This window comes from Meles meles, chromosome 17 (assembly GCF_922984935.1).
Source record: "Meles meles chromosome 17, mMelMel3.1 paternal haplotype, whole genome shotgun sequence".
Lineage (NCBI taxonomy): Eukaryota > Metazoa > Chordata > Mammalia > Carnivora > Mustelidae > Meles > Meles meles.
Genome location: NC_060082.1, coordinates 827301 through 848650, shown reverse-complemented (window position 1 = coordinate 848650; position 21350 = coordinate 827301). Strand labels below are relative to the sequence as shown.

General features: G+C 62.5%; 1 protein-coding gene across 6 annotated transcripts in view; it reads left to right on the top strand.

Annotated features, from left to right (window-relative positions):
• KCNN3 (potassium calcium-activated channel subfamily N member 3) overlaps window positions 1-21350 on the top strand; it is a 124359-nt gene that overhangs the window by 101738 nt on the left and 1271 nt on the right. For 5 of the 6 annotated variants that reach the window (XM_045982229.1, XM_045982230.1, XM_045982232.1 and 2 more), the window contains 5 exons: window positions 399-509; window positions 7842-7969; window positions 8614-8683; window positions 13313-13552; window positions 13794-13896. In XM_045982229.1, coding sequence (XP_045838185.1) covers window positions 399-509; window positions 7842-7969; window positions 8614-8683; window positions 13313-13552; window positions 13794-13896 — 652 coding nt within the window. Of the gene's footprint in view, window positions 1-398; window positions 510-7841; window positions 7970-8613; window positions 8684-13312; window positions 13553-13793; window positions 14335-14531; window positions 21089-21350 lie in introns of those variants that run through there. The other variant, XR_006815485.1, reaches the window with a different exon arrangement.

The following is a 21350-nucleotide window of genomic DNA, read 5'->3' as shown; positions in this document are numbered from 1 at the left end:
GCACGGCCTTCTGTCTTCCCGGCCCCCTTATCTGGAGCCGGTGGTGGGCTCGGACGAGCAGGAGGGAGACAGGGCCTGGTGTCGGGATCCTTTGCCCCCGCACAGCCTTGCCTGTGAATGTCTGCTGTTTTAAATTCCCCTGACCCTAAGTCCCCCCTCCCGCGCCACTGGCAGCTGGCGGGGCCCCCGAAGACTCCGGAGGGAGGTCAGCCCCGAGGCTCAGCTGGGAGCAGGGCAGGCTCCTCCTGCGCACGGCAGTCAGGGCCCGACCAGCCAGAGACGCCAGGCACCCCCACGCTCCTGGAAGCCCGCGGTGGGCCCGGCGGGGGGCGCGGTCTTCTGCCTGCAGCCGCGCGGTCATGTGCTCTCCGTGCTCTCCCCGCTTCTGCCCCCCATAGGGCGCAGGCTGCACTGCCCTGGTGGTGGCCGTGGTGGCCCGCAAGCTGGAGCTCACCAAGGCGGAGAAGCACGTCCACAACTTCATGATGGACACGCAGCTCACCAAGCGGGTAAGCACCACGGCCGCGTCTCGTCGGGCCCTCCAGCTGCGTGGGGAGGAGACGGTCGGGCGCCGCAGGTCAGGGCCGGGCGCCGGGGGCCCAGACACCTGCGAACGGCTGCCACGCAAGGGGCGTGCCGTGTCGCATTCGGGGCTCCCGTCTCCCACCAAATCACCACGCAGTTTGGACAACCTAAAGGTTTTCCTGCCAACGGAATCGCACGTTTGGTGTGTCCACTGCCTCCGCTAACGGCGGGCAACCAGTCACCGGCGGGAGGCGGCGTTAGGAAGGGGCATGGAGTCCTGTCTTTCTTTCGTTTGTTTTTGGAGTGTATTTATTTAACTCCTTTCTACATCGAAAGTGGGGCTTGAACTTGCGACCCCAAGATAAAGAGTCTCGTCCTCCTCTGACTGAGCCGGCTGGGACGGAGGAAGCGGTACAGTGTTAAAAACGATATGTATCTAAATCCAATTGTTTTTTAAAAAATCTTTAAAGACGCTCATCCCTGCAGAGCCCCCGTTTCTAAATGACGTTCATCGAAGTGTCCTCTGGTCCCCCTTGGGGGCTTCGGGGCAAAGCTTCTCCCTTGTGGCTGAGGACGCACAGGAGCGGGGGTCGGGAGCTGGAAGTCTGCCGCGGCTGGGCTGTCCGAGAAGGGACAGAAACCGGTCCTTCCAGGACAACAGCCGGACGAGCAGGGCAGGGGCCGTTCCATCGTGCCCGGGTCGTTGGAGAGTTGTCTAGAGCTGCAGGCCGGATGGCGGTCAGCTAGAGGATGTCGTGCAAAAGTCCTCGTTCTGAGACGAGCGTCGGAGCCCGTGCTGGGGGCTGGGCCGCTGGGGCCCGTCCTCCAGGTTCAGGACTCGGGTGGGTGAGGGGGCCCCCGAGCGAGCAGGAGCTGGTCTGGGTCTGAACGTCAGGCAGGACACCGTGTGCGGCCGCCGCAGCGGGAACGCAGCATCGGCTGCAGAGTCGGGGGCGGGGTGAGAAGGGAGGCAGCGAGGCCAGCGCCACGGCCCAGCCGCGCTTCCCAGCAGACTGTCCACGGGGCTGAGTGCCGGGTCTTCGGCTGCACGTATCGGATCCTTCCAGGAGGCTCCCAGCTGTGCAGAGGCCCGGCCCCGGCCGACATCCAGCCTGGTCGGCGGGCAGGCGCGTGCACGGGGCACGGCGCGTGTGAGCTACAGCAGGAGCAAACGTCACGTCCAGAGGGCCTGACGGGGGGCTGCTGCCGTGGCTCCCTGAGTGGGACTCTCGTTGAGTGGGACTCGCCCCGAGTGGGACTTGCCGCGAAGCCGGTGGCCCGGTGGTTCCCCTCGGCCCCACAATGCGCACACGAGTCCGGCTCCGCACGGAGCAGGTTACCAGCGTGACTGGCCCTGCCGTGCAGGGGTGATCGGGGGGAGGCAGGGGTGCGGGCAGGCGCTTGTGCCTGCAGCACCTTCCTCAGAGCAGAGAGCCCGGCGGGACGGTCCGCGCATTCTGGTCCGCTTCACGACGCCGGCGCTGCCCGGTTCTTCGAGCCGTCCACGCTCCCTCCGTGTCTCCCCCCGTGGGTCGCCGGGAGAGGGAAACGCAGCGGAGAACCCGCTCCCTCCCACGGCGGGAAAGTGGACAGTCTGCCTGCGCCCGACGGTGGAAGGACCAGGCCGTGTCCCGGATTCCACCCGACGAAAGTCTATAAATCCTCCTCAAGGCTACTCCGTTTTGAAAAGCTGAAAATCGAATCGACGCATGCGTGTGGCCCGTCCACCAGCGCCAGGTGCCTTTGAACTGGACGCATCTCACTTTTCTGAGGACACTTCAGTGCACGGAAACGTCCCTTTAATGTCTAGAATCTTCTACCGGGAGGCCAGCACCGCGAAGGGGCGGCTGCTGCAGAGGCAGGGTTCTCGGAGCCGGCGGCACCGGCCGGCCTGGGGCTTCCAGAGGCTCCTCGCCAAAACCCTGCTGGAGGGAAGGTGCGGGTGAACTTGGCAAGCCCTGACCTCCGCTCCCTGGGGCTGGCGGTGGCCTGGACACAATCAGAAACCTTCTCGAGGGCGGGCCACTCGTGCGTCCCACAGACGAAAGCCATCTACTGTGACAAACACAGGCAAACCTAATTCTTCAAACACCTAAGCAAACAGAGAAGAGCTGTGGTTTATTAGTCCTAAAAATACACAGACAGTTCTAGCTTGTGTGTCCTGCCGGGCTTGCTGTCCCAGCACCAGCCTCGCGGTGGCCCTGAGAGTCACTCCTGTGTGAGCGAGGAGGGGGCAGGGCCGGCTGGCGGCACCGGGGAGGAGCTCTGGCCCTGGTTCTCCTGAGCCCACGGCCTTCTCGCCGCTTGTGTAGCTGGTCGACTCTGGCGGCAATGAGATCCGGCATTTAGTGCGACCAGACCTTCCCGTGGTGACCTCCCAGGGTCGCTGCCGCTGCCGTTCCCAGGCTATCATTTCTGCTGCTCTCCGGGCTGCAGATAACAGGTAAAGGCCGCACAGGGAGGCTGTAAGAAGGGTTCCCGCTTTCCCCCACACGGGGCTGCGTGTGCCCGCGTCTCTGTGTTATGGAACCGGCCACGCCCATCATCGGATCTCCCGCTGGACACCACCCTCTGCTCCGGGGACACCCCGACGGGCACCAGGCAGTTCTTGCCCTCAGAGCACACCCCCTCTTCTAACCAGCGGGCGGGCTGCCCACGGACACGCGGCTTCCGCTGCGGCACAGACGGGAGATGTTCTGTTTCCCGTGTCGACTGTCCCCACGGGACCTCGGCCAGCGCCACAGGTGCGCCGCTGGCCGAACACTGCGTGCCCTTCTCCTTGCCATGGGGTTTCCTGAACTTTATCAACGTGCATTTCCCCACGAGCTCAATGAGTAAGACCAAAACTGATCTCCCATCTTCCCATTGCTAGTTCCTTCTCCTGCCTCCCCCGGTCTCCAGGTCTGGGTGCCCGACAGCACCTGGGACTCCTCTCTGCCCTAGCCCCGGGACTGAGCAGCTCCCGGGCCTGCTTCGACCTCGCCGTGGCCGTTCCCGCATGCCGGCCGCTCCAGGCCCGCTGCTCAGCACACTCAGCGTCGCCTCCCCCTTCCTGAGCCTCCCTGACCCCAGTCATCCTGCCCTTCGCTTCCCTGCGGGTCTCTCGAGGCTCCCAGACTCGCGATGAGCATGTCACTGCCCTGTTCAGAACCTTAGTGACCCCCGGGCCTACCGATTCACGCTAAAGGAACCTTTTCTTTGATTACGAGCAGAGACCAAAGTTTTATTACGATCCTGCTGAAACGCTTTTTCTTCCAGCTGGAAAGTTCAAGGGTTTTCTCCTCACAAGTCTTAATCTCTTAAGAATTTATCAGGTCGTTGACAGATCAGCTGTCCCTACTAACCCCCTGGAAAGTGCCTGCAAAACACCTCACTCACAGAGCCCTGTCCCAGACAGGTTTGGGACAGGCTGACCGCAGACACAGCTGCTGGGCCGGAAGGAGTCCCAGGGACGAGGCTCGCAGCCGGACCCCAGCAGGAGCGGCCGGCACGTGGCCTCCAGCCCCAACCCTGTGGGTTTTCTAGAGCAGCGGGTTCCAGGGACATGGCGTGGGGGCTGGGGTCCCAGGCCTGCGGGGGCGAAGAGCCGGTTGGCCGGGGCAAGGAGCTCCGAACCCCATGTCCCGTGGCAAAAATACCGCCCTCCTGCCCTCCCGCCAGCCACGTGGCCTAGCCCAGTTCTGAGCCTGAGACCAGCAAGCAGAGAAGCCTGAGAAGGGGCACGGACAGGGCTGGACGGGCTGGAGACAGGGAGGGAGCCGACAGGGGAAGGTCTCTGGAGGTCGAGCGCACAGAGCAAGGCCCCTCGGAAGTCCTGTCCCTCGTCAGCGCCTTCAGTCACGTGTGGAAGGAGGACTGATCCGCAGGTTCTCGGACACGATGCTCACCAGCTTTCAGGTCACCTAAACCTGACCCAGGGCTCCTTGAACCCACTCCTGTCACCCCCACTTGCCAGGCCTGGTCTGCGTTCTCTCCCCTCCCCAGCCTCCCCCCAGGGAGCTTTCTTCCCTGGAGGCTCATGGGGGGGTGTCCCTGAGGTTTCTGGAAGTGTCCGTCCTAGGCTGTCTCGCGTCCTCCTGCAGCTGGGAGGGCGGCCTGAGCAAGCCGCGGGTCAGGAGCTCAGGGAACAGAGCATTTTCTCTGGCTGGGGCGGGGGCGGGGAGGAAGCTCCCATCCCGGGGCGGGAGGACACCCGTGCAGCTGCCGGGAGCGGCAGAGCCCATGGCCAGTGACTGTGCGCAGAGGGTCCCCGTGCGGTCACTGCTGTGTGCTGTCTCCTCCCCCGAAGCTCTCGGTCGTGATACTACCTGACCCCAGAAGCCACGGACGGCCTGGCCAGACGGGGAGCCCCCGAGAGCTGAGGGCTCCCACCTCTGAGCGGGGTCTGCGTGCTCGGTGCTCCTTGTCGTGGGAAGGAGTGAGGAAGTGAGCTGCGTCTCAGGGAGGCTGAGTCGCAGGACGGGAAGGGGGCACGGCCCCTTGTGCGGGTTCTCTGGGGGCTGGTGAGGCGCTGGACACGGCCTGGGGCACCGTGAGCGCTCAGGGTGGGCAGCCGCTACCACCACTCACGCCCCCTCCCTGCGCCGGGCCCAGCCGGGCGTGAAGGTCCCCAAGCCCGCACTCTGGCCACTCTCGGAGGGGACGCACATGCGGTTTGGGTCTAGAACGCGTGCACCCCGACAAGCAGTCAGCTCGTGTGAGCTCGTGTTTGGGGAACAGAAGAGCCAGCGCCCGTGTGCAGGCAGGACCGTCGGACGGCAGCCCGCCTCCCTCAGCCCTGCGCGGCCCCTGGCCCCCGGCCCCAGGAGCAGCTTGGGTGCCCCTGCCCGCCAGGAGCGCTCAGAGGGTGCCCGAGCCCCCACAGGAGCTCAGCGGATCCCAGGAGGGACATGCGACCTCAGCTTCTCCTTCCCTGCTTGATGGTCAAGGTCGTCAGCCATAGGACTCGGCTGCCGCATTTCTGGTTGGTCGGTGGGGGGCTCGGTGCCATAGAAGCTGGTGTCCGTTTCTCTCGTGGGCATTGATTTACTTGGCCTTGTGCCAGGCTGTCAATCAACTTCAGAGTCGGCACCGAGGCTGTCCTTTAACGCTGCTTTCCCCAGCACACCGGCCTCCCCTTCCCGCCCACGATGCTGCCGCCCCGGCGGGCAGTGACCTCCTGGCCTGGCCCGGCCCGAAGAGAGCTGGGGCCCGGGCTGCCTGCTCCGTGACATGGCCCCGCGGGGGCCCCAGGAGGTGAAAGAAAAGGCTAATGTTTCTCCGGTTCCTTGGTCCTGGGAGACAGGAAACGGTGCTGCGGAGAGAGGGTGTCTCGGCGGGTCACTCTTCAGAGCACACGGGAACCTTCTGTTCGTCTCGGCCCTGGCCCCTGTGGCCCCTGTGCGCGCCTCACTGGCGGCCGGCCCCGTGACTCTGGTCCCGGCGACGGTCTCCGACGCGCCCTCCTCCTGGCTGGGCTCTGGACTGGGCGACGACGCTGGAGCCCCGTGTGTGCACAGTTCGGTTTAGCGCAGGCTTCACGGTGTCCGTCTGCGTCTCGCTTTGCTCCTCCGTAAAATGGGGGTCGCCCCAGGGACTGTCGGGTTTGTGGGGAGCAACCCCCATGCGCGGGAGGCACTCGGACGTCGCCGTCCCTGCCTCCCGGGGGCCTCCCACGCACCCGAGGGGGAGGCTCCGTTGGGCCCACCTGACAGGGCAAAGCCTTTATTCAGTGACCAAAAGAACGGGCAGACGCTGTGGCTTTGCCGCTCCAGCTGCCCCAGCAACACCCACGCGAGTGTCCACGGCGTCCGCCCCGGCGCGCCGGGCTCGGCCGGCCTCCCAGGCAGGACGCGTGGGGAGCGGGGGCTCTGCCGTCGTCCTCGCCACCGAGACAAGCTTTTTCTCCCGTGTTTCTGGGACGCTTGTCCTGCAACCTGAGCACCCAGGAAAAGTGAAGAATTCACCCGTCAGGAGAAGCCGGCGGTGGTACACAGTCTACAGAGAGAGCCGGGGCGTGGGGGGCCTCCCACGCGCCCCCTCCCTTGTCCAGGAGGCTCCTGTCCACTCGTGGCCTGGACAGACCCCGCGTCCGCCGCTCGCCAGGGCGCTCCCTGTTCCTGGCGTCCGCTCCCCACCACCTGCTTCCTTTCAGGCGAGGAAGCACCAGAAGTGGGCAATGAAGTCGTCGAAAACCATTTTCACAGTGGATTTTTACTGAACAAGAAAGCTGTGTTTAAGTCACTTAGACATTTCTGAGAAGACCGAGCTGTTCTTTCAAAAACGTCACTTCGGCGCCAGGGAAAAATAGAATCCAGCCGCGGTAATAAATTTTTAAAACGTACACACACAGAAGTGATCAGCCTGGACAACTGCGCCTCCCAGGCCTTCCCACACGCCTCAGCACCCTTGCAAGGTCCCATCTGCTGTGTCGGTCGGACGGCGAAGCCCCGGGCTCCCCGGCTTCGTGAAGATCTTTCCTGGCTGCTGCCCCTTTCTTCCAGGCAGAGTGACGGACCCGCAGCCCTGGCCTCTGGGCCTGGCCCGTCTGCGCGGCGCGCAGAAAGGGGAGCCTTTCCTCACGAAGCCGTGTAACTCGTTTCCTCTTGCTCGTTACTGTGTTTGGATTAAAATTTTGTCCCCTGCCATCTGGATGCCATCGATGCGTCCCAGCTCCAGGGAGTGTCCACACCCACAGATGACAGCCCCGTAGGTCGGAGCGCGTGGTCGCTGCGCCCACAGAGGAGCCCGGCTTGGCGAGGACACACCGTTGGCTTCGCAGCCAAGCATCATCACTCATTTTCAGACGCCGCTTGGAAATGGTGTCAGCTCGAAGCCAATTACATTTACGTGTAAAATTACAGCGTAAACAGTGTCAGTGTTTTTGGCCGTTTGGAAAAGGACACGATGGACTGGCACGGGCCTCCTGCTGCATTTGTGGGAAAGGCGTTTCCTCAAAGAGACCTTTGAAACCCTCCAGCCGGTGGGAAATCTGTTCAGTGTCTGCACCCAGGAAAGGCCCCGGGCGGCAGGAGGAAATGTCAGGTGGAGCGCAGGGTCTGCTCGTCCAGGGGGCGCCGGGACCGGGGGTGCGGGCCGGGGCCAGTCTGAGGTCATTAAGAAGGAAACGGCTCCGGCCCGTCCACCGTGTCCACGACGGGAGTCCTAGGACATGAATCATGATCCTCCTTTCTGAGAGTTCGTGAATCAGGGAAGGGAACCCCAGATCTGGGCTGAACCGTGTCCTTATAAGGCCAACGGTCTCAGCCGCCGCCAGAGACAGAGGGTGCAACACCAGGAAACCGCCTGCGAGCCGCTTGCCGGATTTGTCTCCCCAGATCAAGAACGCAGCGGCCAACGTCCTCCGGGAAACGTGGCTCATCTACAAGCACACGAAGCTGCTGAAGAAGATCGACCACGCCAAGGTCCGGAAGCACCAGCGCAAGTTCCTGCAGGCCATCCACCAGTGAGTAGTGGGGCGCCGGCCGCGCCTGGCACCTCCGGACCCGGGCCGCAGGGACACCTGTGCAGGGTCCCCGACAAGCCCCGGGGGCCGTGAGCCGCACCCAGATCGCTCTGTTTCTCTGCTTACCGCCGCCCCAGCCCGAGGGCCCGGGCAGGATGCGATGGAGGGAGAAGGGCAGAGCCTGCGGGGACACCCCCGACACACCCCCGGGGGCACCTGCCGCTAACGCTCTCCAGAACAGAGACCCTTGACAGTGGGGTGGAGAAGGAGGGAGGAAGGTGGTCGGGGCAGGGGGTTTCTAGTGGCACCAAGCCAGGGAGATGGCCTGGTAGTAGCGGTGAGGAGATAGCGGTCACTGCATGGAGACGAGATCCCCTTTCCTGGGGACCCGGGAAACCCGTGACCGAGGCCCCAAGACCGAGACCCCGTGACCAAGACTGAAGCCCAGTGATTGAGTCCCCATGATTGTGACCAAGACCCCGTGACTGACGTCCCGTGATTGAGGCCCCATGATCATGACCGTGGCCCCTGGGAATTGTGCTGCGAGCCAGAGTCAGGCACATGGGTTCAGTTGTGGAACGTGTAGGCGAGGCTAAGCCGTCGTGGGCACGTGGGAGTGCAGCGCTCACGTCTCTTCCCCACAGACTGAGGAGCGTCAAGATGGAGCAGAGGAAGCTGAGCGACCAAGCTAACACACTGGTGGACCTCTCCAAGGTGAGTGGCGGCACCCAGAGTGTTCTTGGGCTCTCGGCTCTCCCCCGTGGTTGCAAGGACCCAGCCACGTCCTAGCTACGCGGTGCCGAGCCGGGAGAGCAAGGACAGCCCCTCCTCGGGCAAAGGAGTCCAAGGTTGAGTTCCTGCCAGGGGTTCTACTGACGGGAAACCCAGCCACGGTCACAGTGCGGCCACGGGTCTGCCCACGCCCGTGGGTCCGTCTGTGCCCGTGGGTCTGTGTTCGCCCACGGGTCTGTCCGGGTCCATGGGTGGGTCTGTCCGTGCCCTTGGGTCTGTCTGCGTCCGTGGGTGGGTCTGTCCATGCCCATGAGTCTATCCGTGCCCCGAGTCTGTCCACAGCTATGGGTGGACCTGTCCGTGCCCATGGGTCTGTCTGTGCCTGTGGGTCTGTCCGTGCCCATGGGTCTGTCTGTAGCCCCCTCATCTCGTGCTGTGCAATGATGACGCCCCACGAATGAGCTCGACTTGCAGGGAAGCAGCCTACCAGGCCCACCTGGGGCCACGGGGGCCACACTGCCTGGCACGTGGCGGTAACACCTGGCGGCTCATTTTGCCTCCTCCAGTCCTCCCAGACCAGCTCTGCCGGCCCCCGCTGGCGGTGGGGACGGCATTACTTTACTTCTCAAGAGGCCGCTTCCCCCACAGTGAGCGTAAAGCCCGGGTCAAACGCGAGAACCTTGGAGCCCCAGGACTCAGCACCCCCCGGCCTTTCGGCCGTTCCGCATTTCCCGGGCAGACGGACCGACCATACCGTGAGCTGCATAAAGACGCTGCCTCTGCTCTCGTGGACTCGGCAACCAAGAAGGGAAGAGCCCCCGCGGGCCGAGCCGGGGCTGCTGCCCCCCCACCCCGGCCCTGGCACGGCCCCTCCCCTCCCAGCCTCTCTGTAAAGATTGTACGTCAAGCGTTTGGCCCAGGGCCAGGCTGGCAGAACATTCCGGCAATGTCAGTTACCACCATGGAACCCGTTCCCTGGGTGACCCAGAGCTCCTCTCTCGGGCAAGTTCGCGGCCCGGGGACGGAGAGGCCGTCGGAGCCGTTGCCGCCGTCCGCCCACATGCGGGCGCTTGCTTGGTGACGGGCCCAGGCCCCAGCCAGGGCCTCCCCGGCCAGGCAGGGGGACTGCGGGCAGGGACGGCGTGGGCGCACAGCTCCGGGAGGCCCCCGGGCCTGTGTGCCGACGGCCGGCTGCTGCCGCGGAGCTGGGGCCCTAGAGCCTGGACGTGGGCGACGGCAGGGGACACGGGACGGTGGGCGGGAAGCCCCCAGGGTCTCGGGTATCCGGAAGCACAGACGTAGGTTTACAAACGGAGGCGTTTCTTAGAACGACAGAGGAAGCCTCATTCCAGAGCCTCAGAGCAGTGGGCCAGACTCGAGGGGGGCCACGGAGAAGGGGCCGCAGGCACCCCCCACGCTGGGGGAGGGGCTCACCCTCTCTTTCCTCTCCTGTGCCAGAGCTTCAGGTCTGTCCCCTGCCGGCCCCTCTGCACTGTGGCTTCTGTCCCCCCGGCAGACACGGGAGCCCCGTCCAGAGAACACGTGCTCTCGCTCTGGCTGCCGGGGAGGACGCAGTGGTCTCCGGGTGGTTGGCTCTAAACTCTCAGAGATGAGGTGACTGGCCAGCGGGCACGGGTCCGCACTCAGACCAGCGGCAGCCAGGAGGAGGCCGTGCAGGGCAGACCTGGCGGGGACCCACAGCGCGAGGCAGGAGCACTCAGCCTCCCGCATGCCCCGGACTTTCTCCCACAAGGAGCGGGCTCTCCCGCCTCCCCCCTCACCTGGCAGGCCACGCTGTCGCCGGCCTTCTCCTGGGAACATCGGGCCAACGGACGTCAAGCCTGCGTCGGGTCAGTACCTCTCGCAGCGCCTCCCAGAGACGCAGCCCCCGGAGCGGCGGCCTACGATGGCCGCCCTTGCACTTGCCGAGTCGGGCTCGGGGACTCACATGGGGCCTGAAACCCCATCAGTATCGGCAGTGAAGTGCCTGGAAGGAGAGGTGTGTAGGGAAGGGCGAAGGGACGGGGCGAGCCCAGATGGGGGCTCTGCCTCGCGGGGACTCACGCAGGCCCCCGGCTGCAGCGCAGTGTGTTTGGGTCCACATGCCCCCTCCCCCGCACCTTGTCCCCAGCAGCAGAGCAGACGACATGGCCGTGTCCTCCAGGCCCGCCACCCTCCCACCCCTGCTCGTCAGTCCTCGCTGGGTCCTCCAGGCCCGCCACCCTCCCACCCCTGCTCGTCAGTCCTCGCTGGGTCAGGAAAGCGGCGGACGGGCTGGAGATGCCATTTTCGAGAGGGAACGGCGACCTCCCAGGGCAGCAGTGTGGGCAGGACTTGGGTCTTCTCGGGCTGGCGGCAGTTTCTCTCACTGGAACTAGACAGAATTCCTAGCGTCTGAGGCTCGAGGACGCAGTAAGACGGTGTCTGTGGAGGACCGTTGTCAGCGACACGGAGGTTTTGCAAGTAGTACTTCTCGTGATGAGCACCGATGAGGAGGCCAGGATCCAAAGGGACAAAGTGGCCGCCCTGAGGTCCGGCAGCCAAGATCCAGGGCCCGGGCCCTGTGCAGGCACAGGAGGGAGTGGCCTGGACGTCCCGGGAGCCGCGTGTGTCCCACGGCCGCCCTTGCACTTGCCGAGTCTGGTCTCCACCCGGGCGTCCTGCCCTGGCCCGGCTGCCTCCCACCCACCTTTGTGGTGGCCTGTCCCCACCCCCTCCAGCCCTCATGCTTGGTCACCTTCTTCACTCTGCCTTTCCCTCTCACCTCTGTCCCTCCCCCGTGGCCATGGCTTCAGAGTTTTCTGCATCTGGCTTGGAGTAACTTGGAGTTTCGGGCAAATAGGATTGCGACGTGACCTGCAGGGGACCCTCAGCCCTGAGGGCCGCACTACCGGGGAGGGGGCGGGGGGCACGGAGCAATGGCCTCTGCGGCCACAGGGCCTGGGAGACCCAGGGGCTGAGGGTTCGCAGGGCGGTCACGTGTTAGCTGACAGAGAAGCAGAGCTGTCATAGGGTGACCTGCTCTCGGGGCTAATTATAACCAGAAAGGGGCCTGGTGAGGGACCCATCAGACCACGGGACAGCCTTGGGGGTGCACCTGCGGGACGGCCCTTGGGGCGCACCTGTGGGAGGTACAGGTTGGAGCGCAGGTGGCCCGGTCGCCATCGAAGGAGCCGGCTTTGAGGGGTGCGGGAGGGCTCAGTGGGGCTTTGTGCTGGGGCGGTTGGGGCTCCCAGTTCTGTGGTCGGGCAGCCGGAGCGAACGGTGCCCGGCCTGAGCCCCCTCTGTTAGCTCTGCTCTGACCCAGGCTTATGACATAATTCTCAGAAGCAAGTTCATTGGATTCCTTTTAAGTGTCCTTTGTGTCTCAGCGCCCTGGGGGCTCCCCATAGGCCCCCTGTCCTCCTGGCCTCCCGCAGGGTTCACTCCCAGGCAGTCCTAGGTGGGGGCCTCGGGCTCTTCATTCCTTCCCTTTAGCCACACAGTCTCCTTGGTAAATGCTGAGAAACCTTCTAGGTACCTGGGAATAGTTCTGTTGTGACACGTCTGTCCCCGTCAGTGGAATTCCTACATCGGGCCAAGGGTGTTAGGGACCCATACCTGCCTCCCTCACTCACCCATTTGTTCGAGGGCCTCCTTCAGGGACAGCCGCCCCCAGGCGTGTGTCTGCATGTTTGTGCGTCTCTTAGTTGACCATCTCCCACCAGCCAGGCGCCGTTTCAGGCCCTTGAGACACATTAGTGACACGGCCGGCAAAGGCCTGTCCCCTGAAGGAGGGTCCCTCCCAGAGGGTGACGGCAGCCCAGCCCAGGTGCAGCAGAACCTGCAGGTTCTGTCGCTCTTGCAACAGAAGGTGGGAGCAAGGGGACGAGCTGAGCGGCTGGCAGGGGCGGGGCGGGCCGCGTGGGGCGGGGCGGGGACTCGGGGAGGCAGCAGTGGGGCGGGACGTTACTGCAGGCCCCACTCGGGAATGAAGGAGACGGGACAGGGCAGGGGGGCGGTCTGAACCGCAACAGATGGACGAAGGCCTCCGCCGGCCCACGGGAGCTCTGGGGGTGGACTGGCCCTTCGGGATGTCCCCGATGGGACAGCAGACCTCTCGTGGCCCAGGCAGTCGGGGGGCTGCGACCCCGACCCCGCATGGCAGGTCCGTGTGGCTGCGGGCCAGGCCGGCAGTGAGTCTCCGTGAACGGCGTGTCTTCGGCGGCCGTGCTGCCGACGGCCGAGACCGTGTGACGTTATTACTCCCGTTTTATAAGGAAGCCAAGGCCTAGTCTCCTCCGGCACTGGCCCATGGCAAGTCCCCGCGCCGGCCACCGCCCAGCATGGCGCCCCCTGACGGTGAGGCTCCCGCAGCCCCTGAGCCGAGAGGTCGGTCCACAAGGACTCGGGGCCGGCGAGACTCGCCCGTCTTCTTCCCCAGGACGCGCCCCCGCCCCGCCCCTGCGCCGTCCCGCGTTCCCGGCCGCACTGCGGGTCTTCTTGCGGGCGGGCCGGGCCGCACGTGCTGGCGTGGAGTGGCTCCTGCTGTGATCTGGGAGCATGTCCTTTCTCCAGCCGCGGGGCCGCCTGCCATGACCGCGGTGTCTCGTCCCCCGTCTCCCCGTCCAGATGCAGAGCGTCATGTACGACCTGATCACGGAGCTCAACGACCGGAGCGAGGACCTGGAGAAGCAGATCGGCAGCCTGGAGGCCAAGCTGGAGCACCTGGCCGCCGGCTTCGGCTCCCTGCCCCTGGTCATCGCCGACGCCCTGCGTCAGCAGCAGCGGCTCCTGTCCGCCCTCGCCGAGGCCCGGGCCGGCCCCGCGGGGGCCACCCGCACGCCCCCGCCCTCCGACAGCCCCCTCGGGGTCAGCTCCACCTCCTTCCCGACCCCGTACACGAGCTCGAGCAGTTGCTAGACAACCCCCTCCAGAAGCATTACCCATAGGTCTTAAGATGCAAATCAACTCTCTCCCGGTCACTTTGCCATCCAGGACCCTCCGGACCAGGGACCGGCAAGAGTTGAGATTGAGCTAATTACCCGACTCGTGTCCATTCAGCGTGCTTGGTTCGATATGCCTTGAAACCAGAAATCTAATCTCTGTTTAGGTGCCTCCGCTTGGGAGCAGGAAGAGGAAGTGGCAGGACCGGGCCCCAGGCGGCGCCCTGGCTGCAGGGCTGGGGCGGAACAGAAATCCACGCTCCATCTCAGGTCTCGGGGGAGGGGCGGGGGAGGGGCGGGTGCAGCAGGGCGGCCCTCGGAGGAGCCCAGGACAGGGTCCCTCGGGGGTGGCGCCAGGCTTGGGCGGGGGTCCCTCACCACTGGGGTCCTGAGCACACCCCTCTCCACGCCTTTTGTCTCAGAAAGCCTCTGGACGACAAAAGGCAGGGAGAGCCCCACAACTTGCCAAAACAGATGTTCTTTCCTCCCATACTTTAACCAGTCATAAAACCCAATTTAGACTAAAAGAGAGAGAGAGACAGAAATAAAAAGCCAGATTTTGCTGTGTGTCTCCAAGCGTGTGCACGCACACCCCCTGCACTCAGCGCAGGCCTGGCCTGGCTTGAGCCCGACCCGAAGAGAAGGGACCTGACACGGCAAGCACCAGACGCCCGTGGCGGGAATCCGAGTGCGGTGCCTTCAGCTCAGGTAGTCTGCGGGCATCGGGCACATTCTGGGCTTCCCTGAAGACGGGGACCCCTTCAGACACGGCCCAGGCGCCCGGCCTGGGCGCACACCAGCCTTGCTGGGTTTGAGACGAATGCCGGCCACGCTTGCCGGCTCCTGGAGAGAGAAGCAGCCTTCTGAAAATAACAGCCTGTGCTGAATTTTCTCCTTATTTCCAGACTGCTGTGTTCCAGGGAAGCAGGTGACCTGCGTGCGTACATGTGGGGAGGGGGCGTGCGCACACAGGTGCAGCCCCGGCAGACCCCCTGGAGGAGGTGCGGGGCCTCCGCTCAGCCTCGCGCTCCCGGCGGCGCTGCTCCCGCCCCGGGGTTAGGAGCGCAGAGGGGTCCGTGCCTCCCTGAGAGCAGAGCTGGGACACGTGGTGGTGAGAGGCCTATGTGGCCCCTCCTCCCAACCCGCGACCCCCTCCAAAGGAGAGATTCTGGGGACCAGGGAGCTTGTAGGGAGGCTTGTGGGTTAGGGGAGGGGCCACAGATCTGTCCCGTTCCTCCTGTATTTTGTTCATCTTGGTGCAAAAATGCATTCAAACTGGTCTCAAACTACAAGAAACCTGAGAAACACCTGGTCCCGCGCGGTGACGGGTGTCGGGGGGAGGCGTGCGGACGCCGTCTTTCACGTCTATACGTGACCGCTCGCTGCATTCCTGGGTCTCACCGCTCTTCTCGTGGTGAGGGCTTCGCTGCAGCGGGTGGGGCCGGACCAGCCGGTGGAAACGTCACATCTGTTTCGGGGAAAGTGTCAGGGCGTCCGCTGTGTGTGGTGCTTCTGGGGACTTCGCTGTGCATGGGACACTCTCACATCCTGACATCAGAGCTGGGCCAGGTCCTCTAGGGACGGGGGCGTGGCTAGGCTGCTAAAGGTAGATGAGTCCGGAGCCCAGCTTCTCCTCCTGGAAGATCTGGTCTCCTGCTAAACTTCCTCTTTTCTCCCTTTCCTGCTGTTGTCCCCGCATGGTCTTGCCCTCATCTCGGTAACGCCCGGGAGTGTTTCCATTGGCGGCTTTGCAGAGCCACACTGGCTCTTTATTTTGTTACTTGTTCTTCTGATGATTATCGGAAAGATCCCCTCCTCTTTTATGTCCCGAGAATGGTGCTCCCGTTCCAGGAACAGCACAGCCCAAACCGCAGCCCGGCGCTGTCCACGCAGATGAGATTAGCACACGGTGTCCTTGTGGCCAGAGTTCTCTCTCACAAGGTAGAGACCGCGGCAGGCGGTGCTGATCCACGGCTCTCCCCCGCTCCCCTCTGCTCGCCCTCTCCATCCCGCTGGAACCGTGACAGTGCACACGTGTGTGCACAGTCACACGTCTAGGGACTTAGTCTTGACCTCGAATGAATGACACGCAAAGGTCACCGCCAGCCCCAGCCAGATTGCCGTGGGCCCGCCCAGGTCTGCGGAGGATTCTGTAAGCCCTCGTCCCCGCTGTGCCCCTCGGTGAAGCCTGAAGACCAGGCCAGCAGCCGTGGTGAAGGGGGAGCCGGACTCGTCCCTAGCAGCAGCGGCCCCAGCATCCCAGGAACACGTGGGCATCTGTGGCGTGACCTGGCCTATTTGTAGCGCCATAGCTGGGTATGGTCCCTTTCCTTGGCGAAAGAACGGTGATGGTATCTGCTTTTTGACCTCGCGCCGGTAGATGGGGGGCTGCTCTCTGAACCCGTGTTTCAGCCGCGCGTGGGGAAGTTCTCCATCCTCCAGTCAATCCCGGTGACCGCAGCACTGATCACCCAAAGTGTCGTCCCTCCAGGTGTCCTCCCCTTGGCCCGCCTTTTGGCAAATCCCGCTGTGCCTCCGCGTCACTGTCAGACTGGGAAAGGCGTCAGGTGCCTTCTGGTTCCTTATTCTCACGTTCAGGGACAGAGGGCGTTTCATTAGCTGCTCTGGAACCGGCTGTGTGTAAGAACTATTCAGTACGATGACGTCTCTCTAACACTCAGCCGAGGGCGTTCTGCCCACTCCTGTGAGGCTGCCCCGCCAGCAGAGCCCCACTGGGACCTTAGTGACAGGGCGAGAACCCCAATAGTCCCCAAAATGTCTGGACACTTGACTGAAAACCATAGAGCCACCGTCATCGAGTAAGCCATACTCTAGCCTCCTGTACTGCAAAGTCAGGGACGCACCATGACCCTTTAAGACCACAGGTCTCTGTGGGATTCTCGGACGTGGCATCAGTTGGTAAATTATGCCAGACTAGGGACTCCCTCTTCCTTACACTGAAGTCCAAATACAAATCTGCACCTTTGGGTCAAAGGCCACCGCTGTCCCATCATCATCAATAAATTGTCGTAACGCATCTGAGCTGCCCTTGCCCTGTCCCTTATGTGCAGCTTCATGACGTCACCTCTCTCCAAATGCTTCCTGAGATGCAGGGGCGTGGGGGGCGGGGAGGCCCCAGGTCACCACCGGCTTCCGGCCTCAGCAGGTGCCCGTGCCCCGGGGAACGCAGGCGCGGCAAACTCCCAGTGAGCACCTGCGGCTCTCGGCGCCTGTTAAAGGCCGAGAAGGAACAGCAGTGAAGAAACCATGACTTTAATATATTTGAGGATTTCCCCCTTAGATTCTCAGTGATTTCTGTGTGAGTGAAGGAAGGAAACAGGAAGAAAGTGATAGAAAATCAGAGGAAGTAAGCTCTAAGGCCAGACCCACATCTTGGGCCAATTAACGTGACCACCTCGTGCCTCAGTTTCTCTGTGTGTAACAGGAAGACGAGAGTCACGGGCTTGGGTACGACGTACTTGGTAGATTTTAGGGGAGTCCATAGCCGGGCTGTTCCCATCCCGCCCCCTCTCGGGTGTTGCCTCTGAGTTGACAGAAAGTAATCAGTAAGTCGGCTGCGTAGTGACTGGCGCATGGGGCCTCTGTCCCCGTTAGGGGGTCCCTCCAGCCACAGCACACCCCAGATTAGGAACAGGAGGTGTTCCTCGCCCCACTGAGGTGCTGGGAAGTCATTGCTCCGCCGCTGGGCTCCTGCTCGTTGAGTCACTGCCTTCAAACCCTCAGCTCCGACCCCCGTCCACGCAGTCATTCTGCTTCCCTGAAAGTGGCGTCAGGGCAGAGCAAGGATCCGCTGGTGGCCGCCCCCGTGGGCTCGGGGCGGCACTGAGTTTCGGTACCGTAGACAGCCCTCTGGGGGCCTCCCGGTTGGCGTGGGGCAGCTCCCCCTTAGTCGGCCGCCCTGGCCACACCCTGCACCCGGTCCCTTCTTCCTCGGCTGCCGCCAAAGGAAGCACCGCGTGGAAAAGGGGCCACCGACGCCACCAAGAAAGGGGTGTCCCCGGGACTGCGGCGTGGACTGCAGGCCCCTGGCCGTGGAATGTAGGCGAGTGCCCGTCATCCCGAAAGCTTCTGTCAGGGCGCGTGGGTAGACGTTAGGAGGAACCGCTGGACAGACAAGTCACACGCAGATTCTGTCCCGAGAGATGGAGTCGTTTTATGGGCGCCCGGCGCGGCGTCTCACAAACACCCTCAGAGCAGCCGTCGCTGTTCTTCTCACATCCGTGCTGGAAACGCCCAGACGCGAACTGCTGTTCCTTCTGAACAGAACCACTCACAAAGCGTCAGCGGACAACGTCCGAATCCAGGTGCCGACTGCCGTGCGAAGTCGTTGATGCGCCGAGAAGCACATTCTGGAAGCTCCGTCTTGGGCCTGGACCACGCGCTGGAGCAGACGAAATGCTGTGACCGGCCAAGCTGACGGAGGAAAAGCACAAAACGCAGCACCTGGAGTCAGGATCCCCGGAGAAATGCTGACTTTATAGCCAAAAAAAAGGGAAAGAAATCAGCGACAAATCAAATTCGGATCTGCCCGGAGCGGCCCGCATCCAGGTCCGAGGAGGGACCGGGAATAAATGACGCTCTCCAGCTGGGTCCCGCCGTCCAGCCCAGGACCAGTCCACCTGCATCGGACATCTTCATGCCGCGACGACTCGCCGTGGTCCCAGACTCGCGCCGGGCGGAGGAGAGCAAGAGCGAGAGCGCGTCTCTGTGGCGAACTCGGGAACGGAAGCCTTCGTGGTCAGCACCGTGTGAGCTTCGATATGAATTTGCGTCTTGCCTCTGTACCGCTTGCTATTTTTTAACGATAGGAGAAAGCATAACAGTTTATTTTAAATATGAAATATATTGCTATATTATAAAATATATTGTAACTTTCAATGACTGTCTGTACCCGCCTGGTCTGCAGCAGCCCAGGGTCGCTCGCTGCCCCCCGACCGTTTCTGAGTACATATCGCTGCCAGCGGCGGCCAGACGCGCAGACCCGGGGCTCAGCCCCCAGCGCGGCCGCGTCCTCGTGCCCTCAGACCGGCCCAGTAGAGACAAAGGAACATTGTTCCAAACTTAGAGGAATCGTGGTCCCTGAAACTGCACCAAGCCATTTCAGAGGGGATTTTAAAAGCCGTGACTCCCTTAGGGGCTGCGCCAAGCCAGCCCGATCCGCGCCCGGGCTCCCTGTGGAAATGCCAGGGTCCCCTCGCGCAAGTGATAGGAGTCTCAGAGCCAGCTGCCCGGGCTTTCCTTTGGGAATGTCAGGATCGGGCCTTAGGAAGTCTCGTTCTCGGGTGACACAAAGGACTCAAACTTCTAGGTGGTCTGTGCTGCTCTCTGCCGGAGTCAAGGAGCGTCCCTCAGGCAGGGAGACCCCAGTGAGCCGACGAGCTCCTCCCGGCTGGCCTGAGCTCAGAGGAAGCAGGCTTCCCCGTGCGCGCCCCCACACCCCTACTGGGGAGCACAGCCCCTGGGGAGTGCGGGAGGAAGCAGGACACCCCCAGCAAGACCCAGCACCGCGCTGGGCTTCCCTTCCTCCCCGGAGCGGTCAGGTAGCTGGAGGAAGGGAGCTGCCGCCGAGGCGCTGTCTTTGCGGGCAGATCTGGGGGACACTCCCCACCCAGCGGCCCAGGAGCTCCGCGCCCTCTGCGTCTCGATGGCAGGTGAGATGCGTGGAGAATTGCTCACGTCCCTCCTCTGAGGGACATCTGAGGCCTATTTCCAGACGAAAGCAGGGTGTGTTCAGTTACAGAACAAGGGTTTTCTAGAATCAGCGTCAGCATCACTCTGGGCTGATGCCGCCCTGGGTGGGGAAGGGGCGCCAAGAAGCATCAGGGCCCCTGAGCCCGCGTGTCTTCCCTTCTCAAACCGAACGCGCGCCGCACAGACAGCAGGCTTCTCCGGGGGAAGCCTCGGGTCCTGTCAAACTCCGCTGCCGGTCCCTCTGAGGGAAAAGCACGCGAGCACCCAGCTCCAGGCCGCGAGCACAGCCGAGCTCACTTCCACACACAGTTTCTTCTCCGTGAGCGAAGTGCTCTCGGCGTCTGCTACTCCCCGATTCCGGGGGACTGGGTTCCGCTGAAGCCATCGGAACTCCAGGGCACCTGTTTGAGCAGGTCCCTCGCTCGCTGGGTAATGAAATTAGTTTTTCTCAATTTGATAATCAGCCGACGAATGCACCGGTGGTAATTGGTTTGTCTCCTAATACTTTTCCGCTACTAAATAGAACCGTCTCTTCTGGCTTTTTCTTCTAGCGCTTCTCAGACTAAGACTTTCACTTAGAGACAGCAAATATGTTCTGATCCCCCCCGAAGTTATTACTCAGTCTAGGTCAAGAAGCCAATGCAAATTCCTGCTCTGGGGAAGGCAGACCTCTGGACGGTAGCTCGGGTGTGTGGCCACGCGCGGACCCTGGCTTCTCGAAGTGGGGTCCGCAGACCAGCAGCGTCGGCATCTCCTGGGAACTCAGAAGGGCAGACTCTTGGGCCCCATGCCAGACCTGCTTAATCCAATTTGGCATTTTAACGAGATCCCCAAGTCATCTGTGCACACATTAAATATTGAGCGCTCTGGCCTCACCACACAGCAACGGTAACCAGCATCGTTAGTAGCTGGGAAAGGAAACCGTTTGCTCTTTGACCCCCCCATTTACAGAATCACTTGACAGAGGAAAGTCCTGTATCATCATAAGGATAAAAACAAATGCATCGTACAGTTCCATTCCAGGTCACATAACGTGCCTGGCACGCCCAACGGGCAGCCTCTTCCCGGTCTGATTTTTAAAAAGGGTTTGCTTTGTAGCCTCGAAGCACTTTGAAGGCCCTTTCCGGGTTTCTGCTTTTAACCGACGCGGGGAGGGCCATCGGAGTATCGGGCAGCCCCCAGGGCAGGTCCCTCTGGAAGGGTACCCGGTCCCGGCTCGGCACAGTACCGAAAAGCTGTGTCTGGCTCCTTCCTTGAGCAAGTCAGCACCCCCCAGCCCCGGCCCCTGCCCCGCGAGGCCCGTCCTCCCCGGAGGAGACCCAGCAAGAGAAGTTAGTTCCACCATGTAGACACATTCCGAAGCTCTTTTCCAACCAGTTCTCCCAACCGTTGCCCCAACCAGAGACACTCCAGGGCGAGCGAGGGAAAAGGTGGCTTGTGACTGTAGCGTCGTCATTGATATGTACCCAGAAACGGTTCCGTTCCCAACTAATGGCTTTAACCTGTTCATTGTAAAAAGTGCCTTGGACTTCGATCTAAAGAGGTCGGTATAAACGTGTGTGTCTGACACATGTAGGCAAATCCTCACGCGTCTGCCCGCACGTAGGTGCACACACGCACCCGCACATCCGTTCGCGATGTACACGTCCACAGACGCTTCGCGACACGTCCTCTCGCTACTCGCAGCCCCGTTTCCTTTGTCTGGTCCTGTGTCATTCGTCAAGTGCCGCCTTTACACAGAGAAGTTCTGTTCAGGACACCGATGTATTTTTTTGTTTGTTTTTTACTTTTTATTAAAAAGGTAAAAGATATTAAAAAAAAAAAAAAAAGTCAAGTGCCTGAAGGTTTTGAATGGAATTGTGGTGAATTTTCTCAGGTCACCAAAGAGGAAGCTGATCTTTCCTTTGGAAAACCCTTTCGTGTTGCAGTGACTTTTGCTTTCCCCTCGGTGGGACGTGATAAACACCAGCGGTTTCGGTGATGCGGCCCTTTTGGTGCGGTTCACTCTGCGG